At 69.4% G+C, this 26,624-nt stretch overlaps 2 protein-coding genes across 6 annotated transcripts; one reads left to right on the top strand and one right to left on the bottom strand.

Moving 5' to 3' along the window:
* The first annotated feature begins 803 nt into the window (after positions 1-803).
* On the top strand, positions 804-18,556 carry INPPL1 (inositol polyphosphate phosphatase like 1). Of its 5 annotated transcripts, none has more exons than XR_012627800.1 (29): positions 805-1,061; positions 5,553-5,616; positions 6,749-6,899; positions 6,993-7,113; positions 7,202-7,339; positions 7,423-7,513; positions 7,971-8,060; positions 8,525-8,626; positions 8,745-8,895; positions 9,110-9,216; positions 9,592-9,694; positions 9,797-9,993; positions 10,776-10,893; positions 11,900-11,996; positions 12,083-12,221; positions 12,298-12,397; positions 12,483-12,571; positions 12,669-12,750; positions 12,876-12,965; positions 13,079-13,192; positions 13,285-13,373; positions 13,476-13,563; positions 13,673-13,828; positions 13,911-13,995; positions 14,274-14,423; positions 14,514-15,258; positions 15,384-15,511; positions 16,355-17,001; positions 17,206-18,556. XR_012627800.1 is itself a non-coding variant. In XM_074860615.1 (28 exons), the coding sequence occupies exons 1-28, from the start codon at positions 889-891 to the stop codon at positions 16,443-16,445; spliced, it is 3,834 nt and encodes a 1,277-aa protein (XP_074716716.1). In that variant the 5' UTR covers positions 804-888; the 3' UTR covers positions 16,446-18,556. The 5 variants fall into 5 exon arrangements, 3 of the variants coding, with proteins under 3 accessions (XP_074716716.1, XP_074716717.1, XP_074716715.1); XR_012627799.1 differs by having other exon boundaries at positions 17,062-18,556; XM_074860615.1 differs by having other exon boundaries at positions 804-1,061; positions 9,797-9,978; positions 16,355-18,556.
* A 2,665-nt stretch (positions 18,557-21,221) lies between these two features.
* Positions 21,222-25,779, bottom strand: PHOX2A (paired like homeobox 2A). The gene is made up of 3 exons (XM_074860617.1): positions 25,560-25,779; positions 23,205-23,392; positions 21,222-21,662 (listed from the first exon to the last, which is right to left on the bottom strand). Exons 1-3 carry the CDS (start codon positions 25,777-25,779, stop codon positions 21,222-21,224), a joined length of 849 nt encoding a protein of 282 aa, XP_074716718.1.
* Between the last annotated feature and the right edge of the window lie 845 nt (positions 25,780-26,624).

Here is a 26,624-nt window from a genome sequence, read left to right as displayed (position 1 = left end):
GGGGGACACACACGGGACTCCCTGGAGGTGTCCCAGGGCCCAACACAGTTCTTGGAGTGTGGGGGGGTCACTGGCACCCCGGGATGTGCAGGGTGGGACTGGGGAAAGGATGGGGAAAAGGGGGGGACACACCCCGGGGACCTGCCCCGGCTGTCGGGGGGTGCTGCCGGCCCCGAGCCACCCCCCTACCTTGTGTCCCACCTCGGGGGGGGCTCACCCACGGCCCCGGGCTGGGGGGGAAGGGGTGCCTTGGTCCAGACAAAGCGGGGTGCAGCCCCCCCCTCCCCTGGTGCTGCCGTTCCTCGGCCAAACTGCGCCGTGCGCCCCCGTTTTTGAGCCCCGGGCCTGGCCCCCCTCGCGGCCCCCCCCCGCCCCCCCCGGTGTCCGCCGATCCCCGTGCTCGCTCCTGACCTCGGCCCGGCCCGGTTTGCCCGCCCCCCCCCCCATCTCCAGTTCCCCCCCTCCGGTTCCCCGTTGCTGTCCCGGTGCCCCCCCAGACGCTGCCCCCGGTGCTGCTGCCGGATCCCCGATGCTCCCCGCTCCCCCGGTGCCCCCCCTCCCGGTACTGCCCTCCCTCTCGGTGCCCCCCCCCCCGCTACTGCCCGCCCCCTCGGTTCTCCCCGCCCCTCTGTGCCCCTCCCCCGGTACTGCCCGTCCCCCCCGGTGCTCCCCCCACGGTTGTTCCCGTCCCCCCAGTGCACCCCCCCAGTGCTCCCCGCCCCCCCAGTACCGCCCCCCGCTTCTCCCCGCCTCCCTCCCGGTTCCTCCCTCCTCCCCCTTCCCCGTTTCTCCCCGCCCCCCCCAACCTCCCCCCCCCCTCCTTCCCCAACCCTTTCCCCGGTGCTGCCCCCGCCCGCCCAGCGCGGAGCGCGGCCCCGGTAGCGGAGCATGGCGGGTGCGGGGGGCGCGGGGGGGCCGGTACCGGTGCCGGTGCCGCCGTGGTACCACCGGGACCTGAGCCGGGCCGCCGCCGAGGAGCAGCTGGCGCGGGCCGGGCGGGACGGCAGCTTCCTGGTGCGGGACAGCGAGAGCGTGGCGGGGGCCTACGCGCTGTGTCTGCTGTGAGTGGGGGGGGACACGGGGGGGGCACCGCGGGGGACCCGGGGGAAGACCCGGGGGGGGGCACCGGGAGGGAGGGGGAGCAGCGGGGAGGGGCACCGGAGGGGGGTAAGGGAAGGACCGGGGGGGTAACAGGGGGGATACGGGGAGGGGGGGCACTGGGGGGGTCTGTGGGGGGTAAGGGAAGGACTGGGGGGTAATAGGGGAGATACGGGGAGGGGGGTGCACTGGGGGGGGGTCTGGGGGGGCAGGAGTGGGGTGTCCTGGGGGGCACCGGCAGGGCAATGAGGGGGGTGTGAGGAGAACACCAGGGGGGTCGAGGGGGGCTCCGGGGGGGTTAAGGGAAGCAGCGGGGGGGCAATGGGGGAGGTACGGGAAGGGGGGGGGTACTGGTGGGGGTCTGGGGGAGATCTGGGGGAGCAGGAGCACCCGGGGGGTCCAGGGGGGATTTTGGAAGATCCTGGGGGACCAGCGGGGGGTCCAGGGGGGGGCACGATGGGGGGTGCTGGGAGGGATGTGGGGGAGCACCAGGGGACATTGGGGGTGTCTGGGGGGGCACCGGGGGGGATCCTGGGGTGCACTGGGGGGAGCACTGATGGGGTACCAGGGGGAGCATGGGGGGACATGGGCAGGGTGTCTGGGGGGGGCACACTGGACATGGGGGTCACCAGCACTATGGGGGGGACTGAGAACTGGGGGGGGAGTGGGGGGATGGGGAGTGGGCAGGTCGGAGTCTGGGGGGGCATGGGGACACTGGGGGGGTGCAGGGGGACACTGTGGGGGGGCTGGGGCACCCGCTCTGGGCTGGAAGGACTGGGGGGCACTGGGGGCTGGGGGAGAGGGGGGACAATGCGACTGGGGGGGGGACACGACACTGGGGGGCTCCTGCGGCGACGCTGGCTGGTGCTGGGTCACGGGTGAGCCCCGGGGGTCCCCAGGCTACTGCCACCCCCTGCCCAGCGACCGCAGGCCCCGGGGCTGAGCGCGCGGTGGCACCGGGGCAGCCGTCCCCGTCACCGCGGCCCCGGGGCCCTCGTGCCGGGGTGCGCCGGCACCTTGATGTGGCTGTGGGGCGGTGCGGTCACCAGGGCACCTCGAAATGAGGCTTTTCCGCACCCCAAAAGGCGCCGGTAGCCGCCGGCTCCGTACGGCAAGTGAGGGAGAACCGGGAATCCACCGGGACCCAGCCTGCCCCGGGGCTGTGCCGTGTGCCGCGCCGTTGCAGGGCACGCGGCCTCCGCCGTGGCACCGTCCTCATGCCCCATAGCCGGTGGCTTGTGCAAATTCGGTTTCCCAGCCACGCTGGCATGGCCGTGGCCGGCGGCTCCCCGCCGCAAAGCCGGGGTGGCGAGGTCCCGCGAGTACCGGTGACCGACGGTGCTGGGGGCACTGGGGGATGCAGCCGGGGGCTCTCGGCCCAGCGGTGCTAACACGGTGTCCCCGGCTCGGAGGCCGGTGTCCCCCCCACGCCGTTGGCCCTGCCAGGCCGCCCGGGGCCCGGTGATGGCTTTTCACCGGCCGCGGGTGCCGCATGGCCGCAGCGAGGGCTGGGACCCCTCAGCGAGGGCACGGGGATGCCACGGTGAGCGCCGGTGAGGGTCCCCGCCCGGGCAGTGGACAGGATCGTGCCGCGGTCCCACCGAGCAGCCGGCGTGGGGGTGGCCGGGGCTGTTGGTCTCCTCGGTGGCCTAAAAATAGCTGCGGGGGCAGGAGGAGGAAAAGGAACTGCGGCGGGATCCCGGCAGCGCCGTCTTCCTTTAACCCTCCCGCCGACGCGCCGCGGCACGGCCGGGCTTCGCCGGGGCTGGCACACGGCGGTGGCACCCCAAGGAATGCCGGTGGTGCCGGTGGGCGACCGTGGCCCCCATCCTGGCTCCCCGCCGGGGTGCTGGTGGAGGAGGGTGGTGGGTGGCCCCCTCCTGGGGGACACTGGCGGCGGGGGGGGTGTCCCGGTGATGCCGGCTGGCGCGGCAGAGCCGGCGGGGAGCCGGGGCGCTGGCCGGCGGCCGCGCTCCCACATAATGGCTCTTTGTGCCGGCAGCCCCGGCGCTCCCCGGCCCCCCCCCCGGGATTAATCACCAAAGTAGCGGCTGCCAGAGGAGCGGGGGCTGGGCACACCCCTGCCCCCCCCACCCTGGGATGGCGCTTGTGGGGGTCCCCCACACCCCAGTTGGGGTCCTCTGTACTGACCCCTGTGCTGGGGGTCCCCATAGGGCCCCCCCCGTGCTCCTCCCCCCAAGTGGGGTTTCTATGGGCTCCCCTCAATTTGGGGGTCCCCATATTGACCCTGTGCTGGGGTTCTTCATGCACTGCCCGCCCCCCCATGTCACCCCCCCTATGGAGACCCCAACTGTGTTTTAGGGCTTCCCACAGAGACCCTTTGTGGCCCCCCCCTGCTGGTGGTGTCTCTGTGCCCCCCCCCCCAATCCCCCCAACTGGGGGTCCCCATACAGAGCCCCCTGACACCAGTTGGGGGTCTCCCATCTTGACCCCTTGAGGATTCCTTTGAGTTGGGGACCCCCCCAGATCCCTCAGTGGGGGTTTCCCATATGGACCCCCCTCCCTGCCCCCCCCCCCCCAGCAGAATTTTCCATACAGCCCCCCATAGCGGATTCCCATTCAGACCCCCCCTCCCAAGTTTGGGGGTTCCCCATTACCCCTGGCTGGGTATTGGGGCACCCAGGAGCAGCCCCAAGCAGGTGCTGCCCCCCCGGGGTGCTGGGGTGCAATAGTGGCTGTGGGGGGGGCAGAAATGGGGGATCCCATTTCTGGAGCCCATGGGGGGATGCTCATGCCGTGGGGGGCAGGAGGAGTTGGGGAGGGGGGGAAGGCAGGATGGGGACCCAGTTCTGTGGGAAGCAGGGTGGCACAGGGTGACCCAGCACCGTGGGGTGACACCTGGGGACCTGGTGCTGTGGGGTGGCACTGGGGGGGACACCTGATGCCGTGGGGTGACAGGGGGACCCAGTGCAGTGGGGAGGGGGTGGCACTGGGGGACCCGTCACTGTGGGGTGGCACTGTGGGGGTATCTGATGCTGTGGGGTGACACCGGGGGACCCGGGACCATGGGGAGGGGGTGGCACCAGGGGGGGACTTGATGCTGTGGGGTGACACCGGGGGACCCGGCACTCTGGGGAGGGGGTGGCACTGGGGGACCTAGCGCTGTGGGGTGACACCGGGGGACCTGGTGCTGTGGGGAGGGGGTGGCACTGGGGGATCCAGCACTGTGGGGTGGCACTGGGGGGGGATCTGATGCTGTAGGGTGACACCAGGGGACCTGGCATCATGGGGAGGGGGTGGCACCAAGAGACCTGGCACTATGGGGTGGCACTGGGGGACCCAGAGCTGTGGGGTGACACCAGGGGACCTGGTGCTGTGGGGAGGGGGTGGCACTGAGGGACCCAGTGCTGTGGGATGGCACTGGGGGGGGACCTGATGCTGTGGGGTGACACAAGGGGACCTGGCATCATGGGGAGGGTGTGGCATCAAGGGACTCAGGACTGTGAGGTGACACCAGGGGACCTGATGCTGTGGGGAGTGAGTGGCACTGGGGGACCCGTCACTGTGGGTGGCACTGGGGGACCCGGCGCTGTGAGGAGCAGGATGGCACTGGAGAACCTGGCACGGCATGGTGGCAGGGGGACACTGCCTGGCCCTGGTCCCCCAGCCCCACGGCGGGGTGCCACCAGGGCAGGGAACACCTCAGCCTGGCGTGGTGACAGCCACTGCTCTGCTCCTGGCGACCTCCACGAGCCCCGTGGCCGGAGGCCAACTGAGGAGCCACCGTCTTTGCCGCCAGCACCGGGGGTGCTGGGTCTGGCTGTGCCGGTGTCCCCTGGCTCCGGATGTCCCCCTGCTGCGGAGGGGATGGGGAGGGGACACACGGGGGGCTCCTGGTCCTGCTCGCTGCGCCCGCTGGCGTCGGCACCCCGTCTCTCAGCGCCGCCTGTCACCCCCTGCCCCGGGATCGCGTCCCTGGTTCCTGTGAGCTTCCATTGAAAAATAAATTGTTTCCTGGCCTCCTGGCTGCCAGCGGCTGCCTGCTCCTGCCTGCTCCTGCCTCCTCCTGCCTGCTCCTGCCTGCACTGCGGGCAGGGGATGCCTGCTCTGGCTCACCGACAGGCAGCGGGGCTGGGACCATGACGTGGGATGGGGGACAGGGGGGTATCAATTGTGGGGTCTCCATTGGAGCAAGTGGCAGGGGGGGGTCACTCGGGGCCCCCTAGCACCCATTTGAACCCCCCAGCACCCACCTGGGCCCCCCAGCACCCCACAGGAACCGGGCTGAGACCTGGCAACTCATTGCATGCCATAGGTAATGGTGGTACTGGTGCTCTCCCTGCGGATGCTTGTGCCCAGCTGGTGGTATCGGGATCCCACAGGACGGGTGCCTGGTGTCCCCCCCCGGGTTTTGGGGAGCTATGCAGGCAGGGGGGGGATGCTGCCCACGCCCCCGGCATCCTCTGCCTGACACCCCCCTCCGCTGCCTGCAGGTATCAGAAGCACGTCCACACCTACCGCATCCTGCCCGATGAGGACGATTTCCTGGCTGTACAGGTGGGCAGTGCCCCCCCTGCCCCCGCCACGACATGGGCCCCCCCCAACCCGGCTCTTTGGCAGCAGGGGGGTCCCCGTTGTGGGCTGCGGGAAGTCGGGGTGCTGGGACCTGCACCTGGCTCCTGCTGGAGGGTGCTGGCTGGGCTGGGGGGGGGCAGGCAGTGCTGGGTGGGTGCAGCACCGCGTTTACAGCCCCTCGCCCCCGCTGTGGGCCGGGGCGGGGGGGGCCTCTCCCTGCCCCCCACCTCAGCTGGGTGCGGGGAGTGGGATCAGCTTCAGCACAGTGCCACGAACAGGCACGGCTCTCCGGCACGGCCGGGTGGCTCATCAGGGCTCGCCCTTGTGCCACGAGGGTGCCCGGCTCTCTGGCACGGCTCGGCTGGGCTCGGTCTCACCACGGTGCCACAAACGTGCCACAAATGTGCTCAGCTCTCCGGCACAGCTGGGCAGCTCAGCAGGGCTCAGCCTTGTGCCGTGAGTGTGCCCGGCTCTCCGGCACAGCTCAGCCTTGGCACGGTCCCCCAAGTGTGCCCGGCTGTCTGGCGTGGCTTGTTCAGGCTCGGTCTCACCACGGTGCCACAAACTTGCCACAAATGTGCCCGTCTCCCCAGCACGGCCGGGCAGCTCAGCAGGGCTCAGCCTTGTGCCCTGAGTGTGCCCGGCTCACTGGTACGGCCGGGAAGTTCAACAGGACTCGGTCTTGTGCCCCGAGTGTGCCCGGCTCTCCGGCACGGCTCGGCCTTGGCACGGTGCCACGAGCGTGCCCGTCTCTCCCACACAGCCGGGCGACTCGGCAGCGCCCATCTTGGCCGTCCGGCACCGTCGGGTATTTTTAGAGCAACAGAACCCGCTTTGTGCCGTCCGGGCAGGCAGGAAAAAGCCGCCCCCGGGAGGGAGGAGGCTGAGGGATGGCTGCTGCCTGCTGCCTGCACCCTGCCAGCCCTCCTGGCAGGCAGCCGCGGCACCGCGGCGAGGTGCCACGTCCACCGGGCCCCGGTCCCCGCGGGGCGCAGCTGTGGGGCTGGGGGGTGAGCCCCCATCTTGTGTGTGTGTGTGTGTGTGGGATCCCTGCACAGGGGGGGTCCCGGTGACCCCCCCCGGCAGGCGCTGACGGTCCCCGTGTCCCCCCCAGACGTCGCAGGGGGTGCAGGTGAGACGCTTCAAGACGCTGAGCGAGCTGATCGCCCTGTACCTGCAGCCCAACCAGGGGCTGGTCTGCACCCTCCTCTTCCCCGTCGAGAGGGAGAAGGAGAAGGACAACGCAGAGGACAGGGACTACTCGGGTACGGGGGGGTGGCCCGGGTGGGCAAATGGGGTCCCAGGGCCCCCTGCAGGGGCTGTGACTGACCCCCCACCCCACCATTGCCCCGTTGCAGATGGAGAGGATGAAAAGCCGCCGTTACCACCGCGCTCTGGCTCCACCAGCTTCTCCAGCACCTCGGCGGGGCTCAGCCCCACCACCCTGGGGCCAGTTGTGCCGGAGGGGATGGCGGAGAGGTGAGGGTCTGTACCCCTGCCTGTCCCCTGCCTGTCTCCTGTCTGTCCCTGCCAGCTCCTCACCCTCCCTGGGGCTCCCTTCTGGTAGCACCAACGGGCTGAGCAGCATCTCCCACGAGTACCTGAAGAGCAGCTACTCGCTGGACCTGGAGGCGGTGAAGGGGGGGGCCAGCAGCCTCCCCCACCTCAACAAGACCCTCGTCACCTCCTGCAAACGGCTGCACAGGTGGGCACGGGGCCCTGGGAGGGGCGGACAGATGGACGGATGGACAGACGGATGTCTGAGCCCCCTCCTCTCGCCCTCCCCAGCGAGGTGGACAAGGTGCTGGCGGGGCTGGAGATCCTCTCCAAGGTGTTTGACCAGCAGAGCTCCCCCATGGTCACCAAAATCCTGCAGCAGGTGAGGGGGGACACACACGTGGGGATGCGGTGGTGACATCCCACCCCCCCCAACCCCGGGGGCTGGGCCCACGGACCCCCCCCGCCACGGCACCCTCCACGGGGACATGTGGGTGGTGGGGAAGGTGCCAGAGGAACATCCAGCCGTCTGGCCCCGTGCCATGTGGGGGGGGGTCCTGCACCTCTGGGGGAGATGGGAAGGATCTGGGGGTCCCATCCTGCCCCATCCGATGGTGCTGGGGGGGTCCTGACCTCCTGGGGAAGCTGGGATGGATCTGGAGGTCCCATCCTGCCCCGTCCCATGGTGCTGGGAGGGGTCCTGCTCCTCTGGGGGTCTGGGGTGAATCTGGGAGTTCCATCCTGCCCCATCTCATGGTGCTGGGGGGGTCCTGCCCTGCTGGGGGTGCGGGAGGGGGGCTCGGGGGCCCGATCCGGTGTGGTGACATGTGGGGGTGCAGGCGGCGGGGCAGAGCGGGGAGCAGGAGCTGGAGAACCTGGTGCTGAAGCTGTCGGTGCTGAAGGATTTCCTCTCCAGCATCGAAAAAAAGGTGAGGGGGGGTCGGGGGGGCCCCCCACCGGGGGTCCTGTGCCAGCATACGGCCAGGGCCCAATCCGGGGGGTGCTGGGGCCATAATGGGCTGCATGGGTGGCACGGAGGGGACCCCATGGGTGGGGGGTGGGAGGGGCTGTTGAGGATGGGGGGGGCTGTTGGGAGTGGGGGCACTGGTGGAGCTGGGGCTGGGGGGGGCTGTTGAGGATGGGGGAGCTGGGGGAGCCCATGGAGCTGGGGAGGGCTGGGAGGGGGTGGTGGGACTGGGGGGGCTGATGGAACTGGAGGTGTTGGGGGGCTGGCAGACCTGGGGGGCTGGGGGGGCTGATGGGACTGGGGGGACTGGGGGGCTCATGGAGCTGGGGGGGCTCATGGAGCTGGGGAGCTGAGGGGGGCTGATGGGACTGGGGGGGGCCTGGGGGGGCCCGCGGTGCCCGTCTGACCCCACGGGGGCTGTGGCAGGCGCTGAAGGCCCTGCAGGAGATGAGCTCGGCCGCCCCCCCTGCGCCCCCCCAGCCCCTCCTCTCCCGCAAGGCCAAGAGCATCCCGGTGCAGACCTTCGAGGTGAGTGTGTGTGTGTGTGTCCCCAGGTCAGATTGTGACAAGGGGTGGGATGGGGGGTATCGGGGGGGTGGTGTTGGGAGCTGTGGCCCCCCCGCAGCCCCCCCGCCTCCTGCCGCAGGTGAAGCTGGACGTTACTTTGGGGGATCTGACCAAAATCGGGAAGTCGCAGAAGCACACGCTGAGCGTGGACGTGGAGGGGGGGCGGCTGGTGGTGCTCAAGAAGCAGAAGGATTCCCAGGAGGACTGGAACACCTTCACCCACGAGAAAAGTGAGGGGGGGGCACCCTAGGGTGCTGGGTCACGGCGGGGGGGGGACCCTGCACCCTACACCGGAGCGGAGGGGGAAGCGTCCTCAGTGCAAGGGTGGGAGCAGCTCGTGTGTGTGTGTGTCCCGGGTGTCCCCCAAAATGTGGATTGGGGGGGGGGCATGGAGGCCAGCACCCCCCCCCCCCCCCCAAAACCCCACCTCTGCCTCTCCCCTAGTCCGGCAGCTGATCAAGTCGCAGCGGGTGCAGAACAAACTGGGCATCGTTTTTGAGAAGGAAAAGGATAAAACGCAACGGAAAGATTTTGTTTTCGTCAGCGCCCGGGTGGGTCGCGCTGTGCCGGGGGTTTGGGGGTGAGGGGGGGGTTGCAGCTGGGTTTGGGGGGGACAGGGGGTTCCTCTTAGGGACAGGAGGGTGCAGCTGGGATGGGTGGGGGCAGGGGGGTTCCTTGTAGGGATGGGGGCTGCAGCTGGGTTGGGGGGGGACAGAGGGTCCCTCGTAGGGACAGGGGGGTGCAGGATTTAACCCCTGCTCCCCACAGGGGCTCAGGCACAGGGGCTGGGTGGCTGGGGGGTGGTCCCCTGTGCCAGGGAGGTGCTGAGTTTGACTGAGCCAAGTTGTGGGGACCACGGGGGGGGGGATGTGGGGAGCCCCCCCTGTCCCTGCTCATCTCCACCCCCCCCCTGCCCCCCGTGGCAGAAGCGGGAGGCTTTTTGCCAGCTCCTGCAGCTGATGAAGAACAAGCACTCACACCAGGACGAGCCCGACATGATCTCCATCTTCATCGGCACCTGGAATATGGGTGAGCAGGGCGCTGGGGGGGCCCGCTGGGGGTGGGGGGGAACCCCTAGGGTGTCCTCCCCACCCTTGACCATGCCGCTCCCCCCCGCCACCTCTGCCGCAGGCAGCGTGCCCCCACCCAAGAGCATCACGTCGTGGTTCACCTCCAAGGGTTTGGGGAAGACGCTGGACGAGGTGACGGTCGCCATCCCCCACGACATTTACGTCTTCGGCACCCAGGAGAATTCCCTGGGTGACAAGGAGTGGGTGGATTTCCTGCGCGCCGTGCTGAAGGACTTCACCGAGGTTGAGTACCGCCCGGTAGGAACTTGGGGGGGGTCCTGGGTGGTCCTGGGGAGGCTCTGGAGGGAATTCTGGGGGGTCCTGGATGGTCCTGGGGGGCCCTGGAGGGGATCCTGGGGGGCCCTGGGTGTCCAGGGGAGGCCCTGGAGGGAATTCTGGGGGGTTCTGGGGACCCTGGAGGGCATCCTGGGGGGCCCTGGGGGTCCAGGAGGAGCCCTGGAGGGAATTCTGGGGGGCCCTGGGTGTCCTGGATGGTCCGGGGGGGACCTGGAAGGCCTGAGGGGGGCTGGGAGTGGTCCTGGGGGGGCCTAGAGGGGCCTGGGAGTGGTCCTGGTGGTTCTGGGGGGGTCTTGGGAAGCCTGAGAGCAGTCCTGGGGGGGCCCTAGAGGGACCTGGGGGGTCTGGGTGGGGGGGGACCTGGGAGCAGTCCTGGGGGGTCTAGGGGGTTCCTGGGGTGGCTCGGGGGTCTGGCGGGGGACCTGGGAGTGGTATTGGAGGGCCCTGAGGGGCTGGGTGGGGCCTGGGGGTGGTCTTGGGGGGTTCTCCAGCGGTCCTGGGTGGTCCTGGGGGGACCTTGGGGTCCTGGGGGGTCCAGGGGGGCCTGAGGGTTCCTGGAAGCGGTTCGGGGGGGGGCCTGGGGGGCCTGCAGGACATAGACATGGGTGGGTGGTGGGATGGGTGATGCCTGAGGGACACCCAGCTCCCTGGCACCAGTTGGGGTGGGAGGGGGGCGGCGGGGACCCGCTCCCCGGTGCTGGCAGAAGCAGAGGGGGTCTGATGGCAGCGGGGGGGGCCCGCAGGTGGCCATGCAGTCCCTGTGGAACATCAAGGTGGTGGTGCTGGTGAAACCGGAGCACGAGAACCGCATCAGCCACGTCGGCACCTCCAGCGTCAAGACGGGCATCGCCAACACCCTGGGTAGGGGCTGCCAGGGCGGGGTGGGGGGGGGCGTGTTGCACGAGAGGGGGTCCTGGGGTGTGTGCGTTGCACGAGGACAGGTCCCCTCACATGTGAGTTGCACGAGGAGGTGTCTGGGAGGGTGTGTGTTGCACAGGGAGGGATCCTGGAGCATGTGTGTTGCACAAAGAGGGTCCTGGGGTGTGTGCGTTGCACGAGGAGGGGTCTGTGTGTGTGTGTTGCATGAGGAGGGGTCTGTGTGAGTGTGTGTTGCACGAGGAGGGGTCTGTGTGTGTTGCACGAGGACGGGTCCGTGTGTGTGTGTGTGTTGCACAAGGAGGGGTCCATGTGTGTGTGTTGCACGAGGAGGGGTCCGTGTGTGTGTGTTGCACAAGGAGGGGTCTGTGTGAGTGTGTGTTGCACGAGGATGGGTCTGTGTGTGTGTTGCACGAGGAGGGGTCTGTGTGTGTGTGTGTGTGTGTGTGTTGCATGAGGAGGGGTCTGTGTGTGTGTTGCACAGGGAGGGGTCCGTGTGTGTGTGTTGCACAAGGAGGGGTCTGTGTGAGTGTGTGTTGCATGAGGATGGGTCTGTGTGTGTTGCATGAGGATGGGTCCGTGTGTGTGTGTGTGTTGCACAAGGAGGGGTCTGTGTGTGTTGCACGAGGACGGGTCCGTGTGTGTGTGTGTGTGTTGCACAAGGAGGGGTCCATGTGTGTGTGTTGCACGAGGAGGGGTCTGTGTGTGTTGCACGAGGACGGGTCCGTGTGTGTGTGTGTGTTGCACAAGGAGGGGTCTGTGTGAGTGTGTTGCATGAGGATGGGTCTGTGTGAGTGTTGCACGAGGAGGGCTCCGGGCGCTCACCAGGAGCCTGGTGGACACCGCACTGGCTGTGGGTGCCTGTGCCGCCCGTCCAGGTGGGGCCCATCCCCCGTCACAGGGACTGGGGGACCGCGGGGTCCCCACCCCCCCTGGGGAAGGAGTGGGGGGGGCCTGACCCTACCCCCCCCCCCCCCCGGTGTCCCCGCAGGGAACAAGGGAGCCGTGGGCGTCTCCTTCATGTTCAACGGCACCTCCTTCGGCTTTGTCAACTGCCACCTCACCTCCGGCAACGAGAAGACGGCACGGTGAGCACCGGGGGGGCTGGGAACCCCCCCTCCTGTGACACCCCCCCCTCCTGTGACCCCCATTCTTGTGTCTGTGACCCCCCCAGGAGGAACCAGAACTACCTGGACATCCTGCGCTTGCTCTCGCTGGGGGACAAGCAGCTGAGCTCCTTCGACATCTCCCTGCGCTTCACCCACCTCTTTTGGTTCGGGGACCTCAATTACCGCCTGGACATGGACATCCAGGTGCGGGGGGGGGCTGCTGGGGTGTCCCCCCCTCCTCCCCTCCTCAAGGCCCCGTCCCAGCCCCTCCATCCCGCAGGAGATTCTCAACTACATCAGCCGCAAGGAGCTGGAGCCGCTGCTCAAAGTGGATCAGCTCAACCTGGAGAAAGAGAAGCACAAAGTCTTCCTGCGCTTCGGTGAGGGCTGGGAGGGGGGGGGCCCTGAGGGTGGCAGCCCCCCCCTCCCCAGGACTATCCTGACCCCCCCAAACTGTGGGTGCAGGCGAGGAGGAGATCACCTTCCCCCCCACCTACCGCTACGAGCGGGGCTCCCGGGATACCTACGTCTGGCACAAGCAGAAACCCACGGGGGTAGGTGTTGGGGTGTTGGGGGCGGGTCGGGGGGGGGGATGAACACCCCAGTTTGACCCCCCCGGCCTCGCCCCCCACTACTCCCCATCCCCTCCAGGTCCGCACCAACGTGCCGTCGTGGTGTGACCGCATCCTCTGGAAGTCCTACCCCGAGACACACGTCAACTGCAACGCCTACGGTGAGCTGCGTGTGTGTCCCCCCCCTCCCCGGGACACCATCGTCCCCACGTAACTCCAGGGACGAGCCCCCCAAAACCTTTCACACCCCCCCCTTCCCCCCCCCCCCATTCCTGGCTGGCCGCAGGGTGCACGGACGACATCGTCACCAGCGACCACTCGCCCGTCTTCGGCTCCTTCGAGGTGGGGGTGACGTCGCAGTTCGTCTCTAAAAAAGGTGCCTGTGCCCAAGGGGACACCCTGATCCTCTCCCTGCGGGGTGAACAGGGTTGGGGGGGGTCCTCTGGGGGTGTGTGTGGGGGGGTCCCGACACCTTGCTTCTCCCTGGAGGGCTCTCCAAGTCCTCGGAGCAGGCGTACATCGAGTTCGAGAGCATCGAGGCCATCGTGAAGACGGCCAGCCGCACCAAGTTCTTCATCGAGTTTTATTCCACCTGCCTGGAAGGTGAGGAGGGGGGGGCACGGGGGGGTTGCTGGGGTCCTTGGGGGGGGCTGATGGGGGCTGTGCTCTGTGTGTGTGTGTCCCTCTTATCGCAGAATTCAAGAAAAGCTTCGAGAACGACAGCCAGAGCAGCGACAACATCAACTTCCTCAAGGTGCAGTGGTCGTCCCGACAGCTGCCCACGGTGAGGAGAGTGGGCAGGGCTGGTGCTGGGGGGGGGCTGCAGGCAGGGAGACCCTCCCCCCTCCTTGTCCCCAGTGCCACCATCTCGTCCCCTCACCTGCAGCTGAAGCCCATCCTCTCCGAGATCGAGTACCTGCAGGACCAGCACCTCCTGCTCACCGTCAAATCCCTCGACGGCTACGAGTCCTACGGTGAGCGCTCCGTCCTCCGCGCCTTGGGGAGCAGGAGGGGGGGGTGGGTTCTCAGGGCTGCGGGGCCCCCCCCAAAACCCACCCCCTTGCCCCCGCCGCGTTTTCCCAGGGGAGTGCGTCATCGCTCTGAAGTCGATGATCGGCAGCACGGCGCAGCAGTTCCTCACCTACCTCTCGCACCGCGGCGAGGAGACCGGCAACATCCGCGGCTCCATGAAGGTCCGTGTGCCCGCCGAGCGCTTGGGCACCCGTGAGAGGCTCTATGGTAAGGCCCCCCCAACATTCTGGGGAGGTGGGACCCCCCCAAAACCCTTCGCTGAGTTTCCCACCCCCTCGGCCCCTCGCAGAGTGGATCAGCGTCGATAAGGACGAGACGGCGGCCGGCAAAGGGAAGGTGCCGCTGGGTGCCAGAGCCAACCAGGACTACGCCAAGTACGGGGGGACAGGGCTCGGCAAGGAGGGGGGGAGCACCCCCGGCTGGGGGTCCTGGGGGGGTTTGGGGGTCCTGGAGGGGTTTGGGGGGGCTCAAGCATCAGAGCATCCCTCTGGGATGGCGTATGCTACGCGGTTGGGGACAGTCCCGGTGCTGGCTCTGCTGCGTGGGTCCTGGGGGGCTGGGTGACTCCGAAAGCGGCGCTGGCCCTGTTCTGGGGGGGCTGAGCCCTGTCCTGGGGTGGGGGGGCACCCTAACACCTCTTCTTGTGGCCCAGATCAGCGGGGCGGAAGCCCACGAGTGCCGAGCCACCTGCCGCCGCCCCGGCGAAGCTCCCGGAGGAGCCTGAGAAAGGCAGCGCCGCGCTGGCCCCCCGGCCCCCCGCCCCACCCCGCGGCACCGCCAGGGACGAGGCCGCCCCGAGTCGGTAAGGGGGAGGATGGGGAGAGCTTTTGGGGGGGTCCCCCACTATGTTGGGGGATCCCTGGCGGTGCCACGCTCACCCCTGTGCTGGCAGGTCCAAGGCGGAGGCGATGGCGGAGCCGGCAGCAGGGGGGCCGCTGAAGAACAGCTTCAACAACCCGGCGTACTACGTGCTGGAGGGGGTCCCCCACCAACTGCTGGCACCGGGGGACCCCGGGAAACCCCCCGCCCCCAAAGTCAAGGTGCAGCTGGCGGTGCCGGAGCGACGCCGCCACCCCTCGGCCGGGCAGCCGCCGGCGAGCCGCGGCGAGGAGAGCTCCTCGGATGAAGACACCGGCACCCTCAACCTGCCGCCGCCAGATTTCCCGCCGCCGCCATTACCCCGGGAGCTGGAGCTGCCCCCCCCGACCCCCTTTTTTACCAGCACCAAGGAGGTGCCGGGACCCCCCGGGCGTGAGGAGCCCAAACCGCGGCCCGGTGCCGGCGGTGCCGCTTTCGGCGAGTCCCCCCCACCCCCCAAACTGCACCCCCGGCCCCCGCCGGCTGCCGGGGCTGGGTTAGGGCTGGAGGGGCCTGGGGGGACCCCCCCAAGCGGGGGGCTGCCGGCGGCGGGGGGGCTGCTGGACGACCGCTCCTGCTCGGTGCTGCAGATGGCCAAGACGCTGAGCGAGGTGGATTACGGCGGCGGGAAGGGGAGGGTGGCCCCCCCCCCACCGCTGCTGGCCAAGGGGGGGCGGTTGGAGCTGCCCCCCCGCTGCCTGCACCCCGATTACGGCCGCCCCCTCGCCTTTCCCCCCCACTCCATCCGGGAGAGCATCCAGGAGGACCTGGCTGAGGAGGTGGGTGCTGGGTGAAGGATGGGGGGGGCGGTCAGGGTGCTGGGATACCCCCTCCCGGTGCGCTCCCTTTTTTGGGGGGGTCCCCGGGCGGGGGGGTTGCTGAGGGTGCGGGTGCCGCGGCGCAGGCGCTGTGCCAGGGGGGCCGTGGCCTGGGGGCCGTGCCCGGCGTGGGCGAGTGGCTGCGGGCGCTGGGGCTGGAGCGGTACGAGGAGGGGCTGGTGCGCAACGGCTGGGACGACCTGGAGTTCCTCAGGTGAGCAGAGACGCCCCCCCCCCGGACCCCCCCAAAATCTCCCCACAGTCCCCCCTGCCTTGCCCACCCCGGTGAGTCCATGTCCTTCCCACGGGGGTCACCGCGATGCCTGGGTGGGGGCACCCTGTGCTGGGGAGACCCCTGGGGGTGCTGCCTGCTGGGGGTCCCTGCTTGCCTTTGGGGGGTCCTTGCTTGCCCCTGGGGGGTCCCTACCTGCCTTTGGGGGGGTCCCTGCTTGCCTCCTGGCTGTCCCTGCTTGCCTTTGGGTGGTCCCTGCTGCCCCTGGGGGGTCCCCACTTGCCCCTCGGGGGTCCCTGCTTGCCTTTGGGGAGGTCCCTGCTGCCTCTGAGGGGGTCCTCACTGCCGCTGTGGAGTCCCTGCTTGCCTTTGGGGGGGTCCCTGCTGCCCCTGAGGAGGTCCCCGCTGCCCCTGTGGAGTCCCTGCTTGCCTTTGGGGGGGGTCCTTCTTGCCCCTGAGGAGTCCATGCTGCCTCCTGGGTGTCCCCAGTTGCCCCTGAGGAGTCCTCACTGTCCCCAGGGGTCCCTGCTTGCCCCCAGGGCTCCCTGCTTGCCCCTGGGAGGTTCTTGCTACCCCCCTGGGGGTCCCCACTTGCCTTTGAGGGGTCCCTGCTGCCCCCCAGGGCCACATAACCCCAAGGTGGGGGGTGAGGAGGAGGCTGGGTGGGCACCCACCAACCTGAGCAGGGGCTCCTGCACCCACCGTGGGGGTCCCTCCCTGGGGCTGTGATACCCCCCCCTGGGATTCGGGTACCCTCCCTGGGATTGGGGTACCCCCGGGGGGGCAGTGAGCCCCACGCCTGCGCCCTGTTTCCCCCTTCCCCAGTGACATCACGGAGGAGGACCTGGAGGAGGCCGGTGTGCTGGACCCCGGGCACAAGCGCGTCCTCCTGGAGAGCCTCCAGCTCCACAAATAGCCGCATCCCACATCCCGGATCTGTGCATCCCACATCCTGGATCCGCGCATCCCGCATCCTGTAGCTGCACATCCCGGATTCGTGCATCCCACATCCCGCGGCCAAGCATCCCAGATTTCTGCATCCCGTGGCTGCACATCCTGGATCCGTGCATCCCACGGCCATGTGTCCTGGATTTGTGCACCCTGCGGCTGCACATCCCGGATTTGTGCATCCCACATCCCGGATCTGTACATCCTGCATCCCACGGCTGCGCATCCTGGATTTGTGCATCCCGCATCCCAGATCCGTGCATCCCGGATTTGTGCATCCTGGATCAGTCCATCCGTGCATCCCGTGGCTGAACATCCTGGATCTGCACATCCCGCATCCTGGATCCGTGCATCCTGCAGCTGTGCATCCCACATCCTGGATCCTGCCGGATTTGTTCATCCTGGATCCCAGATCAGTTCACCCGTGCATCCCAGATCCGTGCATCCCAGATTTGTGCATCCCACATCCTGGATTTGTGCATCCCACGGCTGCACATCCCAGATTTGTGCATCCTGCATCCCGGGTCCATGCATCCGTGCATCCCGTGGCTGAGCATCCTGGATTTGTGCATCCTGCATCCCAGGTCCGTGCATCCTGCAGCCGTGCATCCCGGATTTGGGCATTCCACATCCCGGATCTTGCCAGATTTGTGCATCCTGCATCCCGGATCCGTGCATCCATGCATCCCACGGCTGAGCATCCTGGATCTGCACACCCCGCATCCCAGATCTGTGCATCCTGCATCCCACGGCTGCACACCCCGGATTTGTGCATCCCACATCCCGTGGCTGAGCATCCTGGATCTGCGCATCCCGGATCCGTGCATCCCGCAGCCGTGCATCCCGGATTTGGGCATCCTGCATCCCGGGTCCGTGCATCCATGCATCCTGTGGCTGAGCATCCTGGATCTGCACATCCTGCATCCCGGATCCCTGCATCCCAGATTTGTGCCTCCCGCATCCTGGATCCTGTGGCTGCACATCCTGGATCCCTCCATCACCACCAGCAGCCGTCACCAGCAGCCGGTGGAAGCACCAGGACCCCCCCAGCCTCCCCCCCACCCCCCAACCCCCTCCTTGGGTGCTGGGTAACGGCAGGGGGGAGATTTGGGGGGGGGCAGGGGGGAGGGTTTGGGGGGGGGGGGGGGGGTGGGTCCTGGTCAGACAATTTCAGTGGGGGGGTCCCGCCGCTGGGGCCCCCCCTCCTTTAAGTTATTTCTTATTTATTGAGAGAAGGGACGAGCGTTCGTCTCATGGGCAGGGGGGGAGGGGGGAGTCCTGCGGGGGGGAAGTTTTTTGGGGGGGAACCCCGGGGACCTCTGGCTCCCCCGTCGCACCCAGAGAGGAGGAAGAGGAGGAGGAAGCTCTGAGCAAAGTCGTGTCTCAACCCAAGTGCCTTCTTGCTGCCCGGGGGGGGAATGGAACGGGGCGGGGGGGGGGGGGCGAGGGGGCTCTGCCAGCCCCCATGGGTGACACCGGGCAGAACTTGGGGGTCCCATCCCCACGCGGGGGGGTCCCGTTGCAGCAGAGCCAGATCAGTGCCTTCACCCAATCCCCCCCCTGCCACCGCCAGTGCCTCGGGGGTGCCCCCGCCCCCCAGCTCCCAGTTTGCCCATTAGGTACTTGCTGGATCCATGTTTCTCCCCCTCACCCCCCCCCACCCCAGGGGCTGTGGGGTGGGCACCCAAAGCCCCCTGGGACACACCCCCCCCCCCCCGCCCTGCCGTGGGTGCTCAGCCCCCAACCTCACCAAGTGCCCTTCCAGGGGGGGCCCCAGGGTGGGGGTCCCCCAGCCGTGCCTTTCTCCACCCCCCCCAAACCCTTCCCCGCTGGGGTGACCCCCCCCACCCCCAGGCTCTCCCCCTCCCCGTGATCTGCACCCCAGGGGTGCTGGGGGGGTGATTCCCAGCCCCCCTGGACCCCCAGCCCCCCCCGCCCCGGGCCAGGCCCCGCTGCCGCTGCTCCGGCTGAGATGAAGGATGGGCTGGACCGTGCCCCCCCCCCCCCCCGCTTCCCGACCCCCCCCAAATCCCCCTTCGTTTGGTGTGAACTTAATCCTACTAAAATGGCACCTGTCGGGCTCCGTGTGTGGGTGGTTTTTGTTAAATCGGGGAGGGGGGGGGGGCGGGAGGGGGCCAGGGGGGGCCCGGGGACAGCGCAGGAAGGAGCTGGATGAGGAACCAGCTCCCAGCACGGTCCAGGACCCTCCAGACTGGTTGTACTGGTCCCACCATGATCTGGGACCCCCCAGGCTGGCCGTGTTGGTCCCAGTGTGATCTTGGACCCCCCCAGGCTGGACATACTGGTCCCATCATGATCTGGGACCTTCCAGACGGGCCATACTGGTCCCAGTGTGATCTGGGACCCCCCAGGCTGGCCGTACTGGTTCCACCATGACCCGAGACTCCCCGCAAGGCTGGCTGTACTGGTTCCAGCGTGCTCTGGGACCCCCCAGACTGGCCATACTGGTCCCAGCACAGTGGGGACCTGCCCCCTGTCGCCTCCCCGGGGCTGTCCCCGACTCCCCGCCCCTCGACACCCCCCTGCGGACCCCGACCCGGCACCCAACGGCTCAGCCCTGCGCTCACTTGGAGCGGGTATGCTGTGCCTGCACACCCTGCCTGCACACCCTGCCTGCACTGCCCTGCCTGCACTGCCCTGCCTGCACTCCCTGCCCGCACTGCCCTGCCTGCACTGCCCTGCCTGCACTCCCTGCCTGCACACCCTGCCCGCACTGCCCTGCCTGCACTCCCTGCCTGCACTCCCTGCCTGCACACCCTGCCTGCACTCCCTGCCTGCACTCCCTGCCTGCACACCCTGCCCGCACTGCCCTGCCTGCACTCCCTGCCTGCACTCCCTGCCTGCACACCCTGCCCGCACTCCCTGCCCGCGCTGCCCTGCCCACACTACCCTGCCCGCGCTCCCTGCCCGCACTTCCTGCCTGCACTGCCCGCACTGCCCTGCCCACACTGCCCTGCCTGCACTCCCTGCCTGCAATGCCCTGCCCGCACTGCCCTGCCTGCACTGCCCTGCCTGCACACCCTACCTGCACTCCCTGCCTGCACTGTCCTGCCCGCACTGTCTGCCTGCACTGCCCTGCCTGCACTGCCCTGCCTGCACTCCCTGCCTGCACACCCCTGCAGCCCCCTGGCCCCTCCCTGCCTATCCTGGGGGGGTGCAAAGCCCCGCCCCCCCCCCCCCCGGATTCTGCCCGCTGACATCCCGCTGCCCGCGGGGACGTTCCCCATCACCCCCCCGGGGCTCTCACGAGGTGCCACCCCCAGACCCTGCAGCCGCTCGGGACCTTTTGGGGCTGCGGGGGGGGGGGGGGGGGGGGGAGGGGCACACACCCCCAAAACACCCCGAAGGGGCTGGGGCTCTGCGACACCCCTGGCATCACCTGGGGGGGTCCTGGTGGGCACAAGGAGGGGCCCGGGGGGGGGCATTGCAGCCCCCCCTCACCTGCAGCCCTTTTTTGGGGGGGGGGGGGGGTGTTGCAGCCAGGGCAGGGGGCTGGCGGCGTCTTCAATAAATTAAGTTTTATTTGGATTAGTGTCGTTTGCAAAGGGGGTCAATAAATTACAGAACGGTTAAAAAACAAACAACAAAAAAAAAAAAAGAAAAAAGGTGAAACCCCAAACCCACCTCAGCCGGGATGGGGAGGGGGGGCCCTTGGTGGGGTGGGGGGACCCTCGGCGAGGAGGGGACGGGGACGGGGGTCCAACCGCCACCGCTGCACAGACACACGGATGGGGACACCGGCGTGGTGGGTGCCAGGGGCCGAGCTGCCCCCCCGCCCCCCCCCCCCAAGGTCACTGCCAGGGGGTGACATGCTGGGCTGTTGGGGTGGGGGGGTCCCAACTGCACCTGCTGGGTGGGAGCACCCGTGTCCCACTCCCAGTGCAGCGGCGACGGCTGGCAAGGGGTCACGGATGCTCCGGGGGGGTCATGGCTGCTCTGGGGGGGTCCTGGATCCTCTGGGGGGGTCCCACCGGCTGCTCGGGGCAGGGCCTCAGCCCCAGCACAGCAGGATGGTGGCAGCATCCTGGGTTTCCCCCCCAAAATCTCACTGCACCCATGGTGGGGGGGGGTGTCTCCTGTCTCCTCCCCTCCAGTCCTGTCACCCCAGGGTGCTGCTGGGGGTGGGGGCAAATCCATGTCCGCAGGCAGGATTGGGGGGGGCATCACCTCCTCCCTGCACCAGGTGGGGGGGGGGGTGTCTCACTGCCACCCCCCCCCGGGGCTTCTCACCCCAGAAACCCCAACCCTAAAGTGCTTCCTCACCCTCACAGCCCATGGAGGGGGGCGGAGGGTGTCTCCTGGGGGTGGGGGGGGGCACCACGCTGCTGTGGGGAGCCCCATATCTCCCCCCCCACCTCGGGGTGCACTGGGAGTCCCCTAAAAGCATGCCAGAGGGGCTGCTGCCCCCCCCGCCTCCCACCACTTTACACCCCCATGGTCCCACAGCACCCATGGCTGGGTGGTGCTGGTGGGGGCCCCCAGAGTCTGGGACAGGGTGGGGGGTCCTGTCGCACACCCCCCCACCACCACCCCGCAAGGAGCAGTGTTGGGTGCAGGAGTGGGGGGGGTGTCTGTCCCCCCCCTGCCCCAATCCATCTCCCCAGCAGCTGCTGGAGCATCACGGCTGGTGGGGAGGAGGAGGAGGGTGGGGGGGGGGCTGGGAAAGGAGGGGCGGGGGTGGGGGGGGATTTTGGGGGGCAACCGGATCTGGCGATGGGGCTGATCAGAAGAGGTTTGTCTTGAGGGCGTTGGGCTTCCGATGGAAAGAGGAGAGGACGCCGGAGAAGGGCCCGGGCACGGTGTCGGCGGGCTGCCAGGCCTTCAGCAGCTCGGCCGCGTTGGCCGCGCCGCCACCGGGGCTCACCCCGGGCCAGATGGGCGCCTTGAGGGGCTGCGGGGGGGGGTGACCGGGTCCCATGGGTGGCCCCGCGCCGGGACTGGGGCTCAGGCTGTTACCGGGGCTGCCGAGGCTGCCGGCGGCGGCGGGCAGGGACGCGGTGCTGTCGGGCGTCGGGCTGCAGTTGGATTCCTTGGACTCGTCGTCTTCCGAGGAAGAGCGCGGTTCCGGCTTCTTGGCGGAGGGGCCGGTGGTGCCGCCCCCCCCCTTGGCGTTGGCCGCTCGCTCCTGTTTGCGGAATTTGGCTCGGCGGTTCTGGAACCACACCTGGAGGGGATGGCAGAACCCCAAAAACCGGGGGGGGGGGGGTTTGGGGCACCCCGGGGTGCTGCTTGTGATATCCCCACTCCCGCGGGTGAAGGGTTTTCCCTGGTAGCACGTGGCTGGGGGGTGTGTGTGTTAATATATTTAAATATATTTAAATACACTGAAAACCGGCGTCGCAGCATACAGCCTGCACCCACCCCGGGCTCCCTGTGGGTCCCCCCATACTCGGGACAAGGACACCATGGCCTCCCCATGAGCCCCCCCATCCTTGGGACAAGGACCCCACGGCCCCCCCCATCCTTGGGACAAGGACCCCACGGCCCCCCCCATCCTTGGGACAAGGACCCCACGGCTCCCCCATGAGCCCCCCCATCTTTGTGACAAGGACCCCATGACCCTGTGGGTCCCCCCATCTTTGTGACAAGGACCCCACGGCCCCCCCATCTTTGGGGCTGGGACCCCACAGCCCTGTGGGTCCCCCCCACTCTTGAGGCCCGCTGGGCAGGCTGGAACCCCCCCCGACCGAGGGGGGGGGCAAGTTGGGGCACCCAGGACGATCCCTCCCAAGCTGTCCCCACGTCACCGAGCTGTGGGTCACCCTGGCTTGGGGGGACAGCAGGCAACCCCCCCACACCCCCCCAAGAGCAAACCCAGAGCCCATGCTGGGTGCTCCAGTCCCACACGCCCCCACCTCATCCCTGTGTGGTTCCCCATTTCCCGGCACAGCCCCCCATGACCCAGCACGGCCCCATGACACCCACCGAGCCCCTGTGGAAACGGGGGACCCTTATTTGTCCCCTGGGTGCTGACAAAGTGACACCCTCCCCCCCACGGTGCCCGGGCCCCACGCTGGGGGGGCAGAACCTGCCCCAGAGCACCCAGTTTCCACCCAAACCCAAAGGGGACACCGCCCCGTGCACCCGACAGACCCCATGGCTGGGTTGGGGGGTCATGGGGGGGTTCCCCTCCTGCTGTGGGATGTCACCCTCCCCATTGACCACCCTGGAGCAATGTCCCCCTCTCTGGGGGGGCCACACCGGGACCCTCACAGGGGTGGAGGTGCTGATGAAGAGGGGGGGTCTGCACTGAAAAAGGGAGGGTCTGCACTGAAAAAGGGGGGGGTCTGCACTGACAGAGGGGGGGGTCTGCACCACCAAAGGGGCCTCTCCCCACCCCCCACAGCCTCTCCCCGAACCCCAACGACCCCCCCCTAAATCCTTGCTTCCGCGTACCGGGGGATGTGTCACGAACCACCACCCCCGCCCCCCACCAATCTTTGCTGGTCCTCCGGGGGGATTCCTCCGAACTCCCCCCCCCCAAGCAGAGCAGGGCACTGCCACACCCCATCCCCTCACCACAGTGTATGTGGGGGGGTCCCAACACCCCCCCCTCGCCCCCCCATCACCTCCCCGACAGGCGGGGAGCGAAGCGTCGGGGTCTCAAGGCCGGGGCGCAGCCACTGGACCTGGTCTAAGCGACCAGACCCCCCCCCTCCCCCGAACCCCCCCCCCACATCCCGGGGGGCCCCCCCCGGCAGCTCACCTGCACCCGGGCCTCGGTGAGGTCGATTTTGAGGGCCAACTCCTCGCGCGTGTAGATGTCGGGGTAGTGGGTCTCGGCGAAGACCCTCTCAAGCTCCTTCAGCTGGGAGCTGGTGAAGGTCGTGCGGATCCGGCGCTGCTTCCGCTTCTCGTTGATCCCCGACGGGTCCGAGAAGAATTTGTAGGGCACTGGGGGGGGAAGGAGAAAGTTAGGGGGGGGTGAGTGGGGCTGGAGCAGCGGGTAAGGCCGCAGGGACACGGAGGGCAAGGGACAGGCAGGAGAGGAGGGAGGGGTTGGAGGGATGGGTCAGGCAGGGATGGAGCAGGCAGGGATGGAGCGGGCAGGGATGGAGCGGGCAGGGATGGAGCGGGCAGGGATGGGTCAGGCAGGGATGGAGCGGGCAGGGACGGAGCGGGCAGGGACGGAGCGGGCAGGGATGGGTCAGGCAGGGATGGAGCGCGCAGGGATGGAGCCGGCAGGGACGGATTGGGCAGGGATGAGCAGGCAGGGATGGAGCGGGCAGGGATGGAGCGGGCAGGGATGGAGCGGGCAGGGATGGAGCGGGCAGGGATGAGCAGGCAGGGATGGAGCGGGCACGGATGGAGCGGGCACGGATGGAGCGGGCACGGATGAGCAGGCAGGTATGGAGTGGGCAGGGATGGGTCAGGCAGGGATGGAGCAGGCAGGAATGGAGCGGGCAGGGATGGGTCAGGCAGGGATGGAGCAGGCAGGAATGGAGCAGGCAGGGATGAGTGGGCAGGGATGGGTCAGGCAGGGATGGGTCAGGCAGGGATGGAGCGGGCAGGGATGGAGCGGGCAGGGATGGAGCGGGCAGGGATGAGCGGGCAGGGATGAGCGGGCAGGGATGGAGCGGGCAGGGATTCACTGGGCAGGGCAGGCAGGAGCAGCGGGCAGAGCACACTGGGCAGGATGCAGGAAGAAGGGATGGAGCAGGCAGAGATGGAGCAGGCAGGGTGGGCAGGAGCGGCAGGCGGGATGAAGGGAGCGGGGATGGAGCGGGCAGGGATGGATCAGGCAGGGATGAGCGGGCAGGGATGGAGCGGGCAGGGATGGAGCGGGCAGGGATGGAGCGGGCAGGAGTTCACTGGGCAGGGACGGAGCAGGCAGGGCAGGCAGGAGCGGATGGAGAGGGCAGGACACACCGGGCAGGACACACCGGGCAGGGCAGGCAGGACAGGCAGGACGGGCAGGACAGGCAGGGCGGCCGCGGATCTCGGGCGCTGCCCCCCCCGCGCCCCCCGGTCCCCGTCGTTCGTTGCCGCCACCGCCCCCTCGGCGGGACGCGGGGCCCCGGGAGGCGGGAGCGGGGCCGGGGGGGGGACCGGGGACCGGGGGGGGGGGGATCGGGACCGGGGGGAGGATGGGGGGGGGCGGCCGGTGCCCTCCGACGGCTCCTTCGTTGTCGGCGCATCCGCGGGCAGCGCGTCCGCGGCGGCAACGAAAACGGAGCCGGGGGGTGGGGGGCGGCGGCGGTGACCCCCCCCCCAGCCCCGCTCCGGGGCCGCCGCCGGGCCGGGGACCTCGGGGGCTCCACGGCCGCGCTGTCGGGGGCGGCCCCGGGACCGGGGGACAGCGGGGGCGGCCGTGCCGGGGCTGCGGGCACCGGCGGCACCGGGCACCGATCGCACCGAACACCGGCGGCACCGGGCACCGGAGGCAGCGGCCACCGACGGCACGGGGTACCGCCGGCGGCTGGTACGGTCGGTACCGGGGACCCGACGGCAACGGTTACCGATGGCATCGAGCCCTGACGGTATCGACGGCAGCGGTCAACGACGCCACCGAGTACCGGCGGCATCGGGCACCGACGGCACCGGGGACCGACGGCACCGAGCCCTGACGGTACCGGGCATCGACGGCAGCGGGAACCGGCGATATCGGTCATCGACGGCACCGAGTACCGGCGGTATCGGGCACCGACGGCACCGGGAACTGACGGAAGCGGGCCCTGACGGCACCGGGAACCGGCAGTATCGGGCACTGACGGCACCGGGAACCGACGATATCGGGTACCGGCGGCAGCGGGAACCGACGGCACCGAGCCCTGACGGCACCGAGCACCGGCGACAGCGGGAACCGGTGATATCGGGCACCGACGGCACCGAGTACCGACGATATCGGGTACCGGCGGCAGCGGGAACCGACGGCACCGAGCCCTGACGGCACCGGCAGCAGCAGGAATCGGTAGCACCGGGGACCGACGGCACCGGGAATCGGCGACACCGACGGGCACCGACGCCGGCGGCCGCTCGGGGGGTCCCGCCGGGTTTGGGAGCGGGACCGGGGAGGCGGGGAGGGGCGGGAGGGGCGGTTGGGGGTGTCCGGTTCCGTTACCTGCCGAGTAGGGCGAGGGCTGGTGGTCGCGCAGCGCGCCCAGGGCGCAGTTGGCGGAGGCGAGGGGGGGGCAGGCGGGCCCGGCGGGGAACCCCCCCCGCATGGGGCTGTACTGGAAGGAGCCGGCCTGGCTGCAGGGGCTGAACTCGTAGGCGGACGCCTCCATGGCGGCCACGCAGGAGTCGTAGGAGTTGAGGTAGGAGTAGTCCATGGCGAACATGGAGCGGCCCCGGCTACCGCCCGCCCGTCACCGTCGCCTCCTGCCCGCCGGCCCCCGGCCCGCCCCCCGCCATCCGCCGCCCCAGCCCGCCCCGGGCCGCCGCGCCCCGTAAAATATACCGGCGGGGGGAGCGGCGGACAAAGGCTGCGCTCGCCGGGGGCTTTTGCATGACAATATCTCCCCGGGGCCGGCGGGCGCAGCAGGAGCGGGCGGAGCCGACGACACCCCCCCCCCCGCCCGCGCCCCCCCCCCCACCCCCCCCCCTCCCCGCCCTTAACCCTTCGTGGGCGCCCGAACCACCCCCCACACCCCCCGCCCCGCTCCGGTCCCGGCAGCCGCGCACGTCGGGGCGGCCCCTCGGGCTCTGTCGGTGTCCCGGCCCCGCGGTAGGGCCCCCCCCCCGCCCGCCCCCCCGGGAAACAGCACCAGCGGCCCGGGCCCCATCCTCATCCTCAGCCTCATCCCAATTCCATCTTCATCCTCAGCCCCAGCCCCGTCCTCATCCTCATCCTCACCATCATCATCCCCATCCCCATCCCAATTCCATCTTCATCCTCAGCCCCAGCCCCACCCTCATCTTCATCCTCACCCTCATCCTCATGCCCATCCTCATCCCCTCCCCATCCCAATTCCATCCTCATCCTCGTCCTCGCCCCCATCCCCATCCCAATTCCATCCTCATCCTCATCTTCATCTTCATCCCCATCCTGCTGTGCCCCCCTGCAGCCCTCCAGATCCATCCCCCCCCGCCCTCCCTCCACAGACACCCCGCAGCAGCACGGGGGGGGGGCCCGGAGGCACCCACCCATGGGGTCAGCCCCCCACCCCCGGTAGAGCCGGGGTCC

The sequence above is a fragment of the Strix uralensis genome, chromosome 2, assembly GCF_047716275.1.
Source record: "Strix uralensis isolate ZFMK-TIS-50842 chromosome 2, bStrUra1, whole genome shotgun sequence".
NCBI classification, from domain to species: domain Eukaryota; kingdom Metazoa; phylum Chordata; class Aves; order Strigiformes; family Strigidae; genus Strix; species Strix uralensis.
Note: the sequence above shows the minus strand (reverse complement) of the source record. Positions and strands in the feature narration are given on the sequence as shown.